The 6,000-nt window shown below is 53.3% G+C and overlaps 1 protein-coding gene across 8 annotated transcripts in view; it reads right to left on the reverse strand.

Annotated features, from left to right (window-relative positions):
• The window catches only part of MYLK (myosin light chain kinase), a 257,906-nt gene that overhangs the window by 75,269 nt on the left and 176,637 nt on the right, over positions 1 to 6,000 (reverse strand). For all 8 annotated transcript variants that reach the window (XM_046658090.1, XM_046658087.1, XM_046658086.1 and 5 more), the window contains one exon: positions 5,664 to 6,000. In XM_046658090.1, coding sequence (XP_046514046.1) covers positions 5,664 to 6,000 — 337 coding nt within the window. The remainder of the gene's footprint in view (positions 1 to 5,663) is intronic.

Genomic DNA, 6,000 nt, shown 5'->3' on the forward strand with positions numbered 1-6,000 from the left:
TACAGAGCCCACCTCTCAGGAAAGGCCTCACTACATTCTCCCACAGGGGAGGGCAAGGGCTCAGGATCTCTTCCCACTGTTAGGAGGCAGATTTGCAGAAACTGCATCAGAAAGGATTTAGGTTAGGATTTTTAGGAAGTCTGTCATGACAGTGAGAACCATGAGGCACAGGAATGAGGACATGAGGGTAACTGTCTTCTAGAGAGAGAAATTTCCATTCGTCTGTGAGGGTAGGAGGATGCTAAGATGACCTCTGGCCCCCAAACTCGAGGCTTAGAGGAAACAGACCCCATCTTGCCATTTTCCCTTGGTTTGGGCTGAGGCTCTGGGAGCAGACACTCCACTCCCAACAGACATCCTGCTGGAATCTGATGGTCTTTCAATTTCAGTCCCCCAGCTGCCTGCAGCCTTAAACCTAAATGGCACCAACTGCACCGATGGCAGTGAGACCTCCAGGAGAAGGGGGGCATTTAGACCACGCCCCTCACCCCCTGGGTGAGGAGAGGGAAGCATCAGAGCAGGCAGCTTTGTCAAGCTGCCCAAGGCCTGGACCCCTGGCCACGCGCGTGGGCTGGTGGAGGGCCCCCAGGCAGGCTTGGAGGCTCCACCATCCCAGATTGAAGAATCTGGTATTTCCTGTGGGACAGCTTATTCCTGACCTCCAGAAGAAAAAGAGTTTCCCAGAGTTTTTTTGAGAAGCCTCAGCCTGGTGGGGAATTTTGAGAGGGAGATGAGGGGGATGGGAGCGGTCACCACAGAACCAGGAATCTGATGACCGGCTCAGCTAGAACCGTCCTAGGAGAGCCCCTCATGGCCATGTGTCTGAAGATCCCTCATCTTGCTCCTTTTCCGAGTGTGGGAGGAGATGGGAGGACAGGGTGCGCAGGGTGGAGGGGGTGGCCTGAAGCCCTGAGGCTGCCCTCAGTCAATGGTGCCTCCCTGATCTGGTGCCCCTGGCAAGCCTGGACAGGGCAACTCAGCTCCAGGTCACCTCCCCAAGGATGCTGCCTTCCATGTCACCTCTAAGCACCCCCAGCCGTAGACAGACCTCTTCTGTGCCCTGAGTTCACCTTTATCAGACCTTGTCTCCCAAGGGCATTGCTGAAACACACGCCTGTCTCCCACATTAGCCCTTGGAAGGCAGTGACCGGGTCTATTATGAATGTTTTCCCTGAGCCTGGAATGCAGTCACAGTTAAAAAAATATTTGCCATTCCGAGAATGACCAAGGCGCATTTCTGTAGCAGGTGATCTGCTGGGATCTAAGAGCAAGTCATGAACATTTAATTAAACATAACCTCCCATTGGAAAACATAATATAGGTTTTAAAAGGAAAAGTATTCCTAACTGACAGCTCTTCATGTGGATTATGCAGACAGCAATAGGGGCTAGAAGACCGCTTCACACACACAGTAGGTGCTACATAAATCCTTGTGTTTTGTAGGATGAACTTACACAGGTTTTGAAAAAGCCTTTGCAGGATCCCACACTGAAGGCAATTAAAAATGAATCATCAGTTGACAATGACAACAACAATGAAGTCTCATTGTTAGATTGGGAGGAACGTTTGCCAGGGAGCGAGCCTGGTGGGGGACAGGAAGCCAAGTGTAAGATGAAAGCACTGCTCCGGAGCGGCACACAGCTCCCCTTGGCCCACTGGCCATGGGCCTCCCAACTCCTCGGCCAAGGCCTGAGGAGCCCTGCGGCAGGTCCAGAAAGGGCCCGGACAGCCCCCTGCAGGCTGGAAGGCGGGCCCAGCCGTGGTCAGTGAACACCAGCTGCCCTGCAGCTCCTGGGGATGCAGGACAAGGAAGGACACCTCCATGTCTCTCTGAGAATTAACAGTCAACTCCAACCAACTGCTCACACCCCTTCTGCTCTCCTCGGCGCTAAATGGGGTGAAGGTAATCACGTTTCAGGGGGCCTGTGGGCTACAAGCCCTATCCAAGCTCCAGGGTTCAGAGCAGCCCCCCTGGAACCTATAAACAGAGCTTCCAGTAGCAGTAGGTGCACAGATATACATGTTGATGGTGGGAGGGGAGCAAGAGTCTCCCAAGGCCAAAAGCCTGTGACAACAGTCTGGGAAGGGGTCCTAGAGGAAGTGAATCTTGATCTTAGATGAGATAACAGCACGGGGTTCAGTGTGGTGGAGCAACAAGGGTTCTAAGTCAGGGAGGTGGAGGCAGAGGGGATGCTGAGGGGCGTGAAGGATGGGGAGCCCCACTTAGCCACCTCCTCTGTCATCTCCTACAAACCACCTCAAACCACCAGCTTCCTTATTTCCGCAGATGCCATCACTGTGACCCCAGTCACCCAGACAGTGGCACTCAGTAGTTTTCCACCCCTTCCTCTTCTTTATCCCCTGCTCTCCCCAGCCCCTTCCAAGCCAGGCAACAGATTCTGTTAATTCTGTCCTTACTTCTTGAACTGGTTATTTCCTGTCTGTACCCACGGCTACCTTGTCAGTCGAGGCCTCATCACCTTTCTCCCCAACCTCTTCAGCAGGCTTCTTACTTAACTTTGGGCACAGAATCAATCAAAACTCCTAATCCCCAGCTTTGTGTACATGGCTCCTCATTCCAAACTCTTACATGGCTCCCTATTGCCATTAGAATTGAGTTCCTTAGCATGACATAGGTTGGAATGGGGCCATGCCTCCCTCTCCAGCGCAGACCATGCTGTGAGCAGGCCTGCCTTTGCTGCTGCTGTGCGCCCATCTGGAAAGCCCATACCTTCCCTCTTCCCTGCTGGGGGCCTTGGCCTGTCTTCAAAGTTCAGATCAAGGCCCAGCTGTTTCACACTAGCCTTTCCCTGGCCCCGGCACTCGGCTCCCTCTCCTCCGACTCTCAGCAGCTCATCATCGACACTTGGCTGGAATAGTTTTATCACTGTGAGTGTGTGTCCTCTCTCTCCAGATCTGTTGAGAGCAGATCCACTCGCACCTTTCAGAGTGCCCTATTGCCCGCAGGGGGCCTGCTGAAGTGCTCACGGATAAGGCTTTAAGATAGGCTTTCCCCCCCCCCCCCCGGGCTCTTGAAGGCTTGGAGAGTGAGGCTCTAGAGAAGGGATGGTGGACAAAGTGGGGCTCGGATTTTGAGGCAAGGCACTCTCCCCACTGTGGCAAGGCGGATGGCCCATTCCAAGGTCTACTCCCTCCACTGCAGTGAAAATACCAGAGACTTGACAAGCCCAGAAGGCACCACTAGTCTTCCAGCCTCTTGACAAGTGTTGACAGTGTTGAGGAGTAAACAGCCATTAGCTTGTCCCTTGACAGACAATGTCCTTGGGGTTTTCAGCTGCACCCACATGCTGACATACTAACAAGAATTAAGTAAGAGCCAACAGCCGAGTGAGTGCTCTACACACTGGAACTCAACCACCTGCATTCAAATCCCAGCTCTAACTGGCTGTGCAACCCTGGACAAGGTACTTAACTTCTCAGGTTAGAATGGGCAGTATACTGGTTGTGAGGATTAAATGAGTGAGAAGTGTAAGATGCCTAGGGCAGTGTCTGGCACACAGTGTTCAATAAATGTAAGGCTGTCCTCACTTTTCAAAGGAGAATTATAAATATTTAGAATATTTTTAAAAGTTTGATTTGGGGCTGTCTCCATAATCCCCTCTCAGCCCCCTCCCTGTGTCTCTCTATCCTCTCCTCATGCCAACCTTGTTTTTAGTCATTTCTTCTTTCTCTGCTTTGGACCTAAACTGTCCATTTGAGATGGTTTTTTGTGGGAGGCGATGCTGGAATAGTCAGGTCTCTATCCCACTTAACACTCAGTGACCAGCAGACACAACAGACTCAAGGCCCGTCTGGACAGAACCCAGCCAATGTCTAACGGCTCAGGTGTGTCTTTGAGACCAGGGCTGAGGTCTGCTTACACGGCGTAGCTGAGAGGATTGTTTATAAGTGGCTCTGCAAGTCCCAAGCAGGTCCCAGAGCAGCTGCGTGCTTTGGGAATTGCCCTCAGCTGTCTGAACATCAGTTTCCCTGAGGCTGGTGTAGCCATGGACCTCACACTGTGCAGGTCTGTGTGACTGCCAAGTCCCAAGGATGGTGGCTGCCCACCTTCCCTCCCTCCCCAGGAGATCACCACAGGGTAACCTGGGAAATGCTCCCGATCCAGGTTTCAGATCAGTTTCACCAAAGGCTTTGCAACTGGGAGGGGCCCACGGGGGTGACAGGGAAGGCTGCAGCATCCACTCCCCTGGACATCTCACCCCACCGTGGTCATCCCACATGCCCACCTGTGTGTGGACCACAGGCAGGCTGAACTAGCAGAGGCAGGGGGATGGATGAGATGACTTCGGGAGGACCCTACCAACCTGGGGATATCCAAGTGAAAAAATTATCATGTCAACACATTAGCAGAAAATAAAACATCCTTCTCTCTCCTGGCCAATTTCCCCTTTACCCCTACAGCATTTAGATTCAAAACACTCAGCTCTTCCAGATTTGCTGTCTGAGATGCAGAGTGAAGAAAGAAACTGCACTGTGAGCTCAGAGGGACCCTGTGATATTCAAATGCTTCATTTGGGCTTTTAAGAGGAAGGAAGGAAGGAAGCTAAATGAGGGGTGAGGGAGGGAGTAGAGAGGGGTCCAGTCAGAGGATGGAAGGGGAGCAGCCCAGGGAGGGGAATGTTTCTGACGTCTTAGTGGACCTGGATCTAACAGGACCTGTTCACTCAGGCCCCTGCTGCAGCTGCTGTCTACCAGTCAAGGGTAAAGGGCCACTTTGTAGGGAGCTTTGCACCCTGCCCTGTCCAGAGGTACCAGCATCAGCCTCAGCCTCAGACCAGAGGACTCTATTCTAGTGTGGCCACCAGAATGGGGTGTGAGCAGTCTGCTGGCCTTGGAGCTCCCATTCAGGCTTGGGATTTACAAAAACATTTCAAACCAATTTGAGGGTCCAGGGAGAAAATCCTTTCTCACCACCATCTGTTCTCTCGGTGTAAACTGGCCCATCTGAGAACTTCAGACCCCGAAAGGCCCCAGATGGTAGGATTTAGGGCCCCCCCCTCTTCTCCCCACCACCCAAGAATGTGAAATACCAGCAAACAAAAGTCTCATCCAAATTAGGAAGCGAGCGGCTCTGTCCGCCGAGAGTTTGTGCCGTAGGGGCTGTTTGGGGTTTGTGGCTTCCCCGGCGGGTCCCTTCAAACCCACAGTGTTATAAAGACTTAAGTTGTTGTTGACCCCAAATCACAGTCCTGGGCTATCCCGTCACTGCATACCCTCCCCAAACCTAAAATGCTGCTGCAAGAGCAGCTCTCAGCCCAGAGCCCCTAGTCAGCTCCAGCCCCCTGTGCCCCCATTTCCAAGCCTGTGAACAGAGCCCTCTCCATACCAGAGCTGTGGGGCACCAGCTCACACCCAGGTCTGCTCCGAGGAGCCATGGCTGGGGGTGGAGGAGGGGGCTCTGCCAGACAGATACCTGGGTATGTGCCACAGGCCCAGTCTCCCACCCCTCACCCCCTAGTAATGCAGCGTGTGCCCAAGGGCCCTGAGCAGGGCACCTGTCCTGTGAGTGAAGGGGGCACAGAGGCCAGTCATTCCAACCCAGGCTCTGGGCTATGAGCAGTGATCAACAAGCCGACGGCTCTCTGAGCCGACAGTGACCCTGACAGAGAGCCCCCATCTTCCCCCGCCTTCACCCTTGTTACCTTCTTGGGAGAGGATGATGAACTTGGTGGTCTTGAGTGTCTTTCCATTCAGCATCCAGGTGATGGTGGCCAGGGGGTCCGAGGACACCTGGCACTGGAGTAGCAGCCTCTCACCCTCTGCCACATGGACGTCTTTTAGCTTCTCCTTGAAGGTTGGCGCTGTCCCTTGGCTCTCTGATCTTTTTTCATTATCTGTGGTCCCCGCAAGCCCCCTCTTACAGTTCACATCATTCTTAACCTCCTTGAGTTCTTCTTTCCCAGATGGTTTTGGAGTCTCAGCAGGCTTGGCATTGCCCACAGGTTTCAGGGGCTCATCTGGCTTGGCGTTGCCCACAGG

The sequence above is a fragment of the Equus quagga genome, chromosome 4 (assembly GCF_021613505.1).
Source record: "Equus quagga isolate Etosha38 chromosome 4, UCLA_HA_Equagga_1.0, whole genome shotgun sequence".
In the NCBI taxonomy this organism is placed as follows: domain Eukaryota; kingdom Metazoa; phylum Chordata; class Mammalia; order Perissodactyla; family Equidae; genus Equus; species Equus quagga.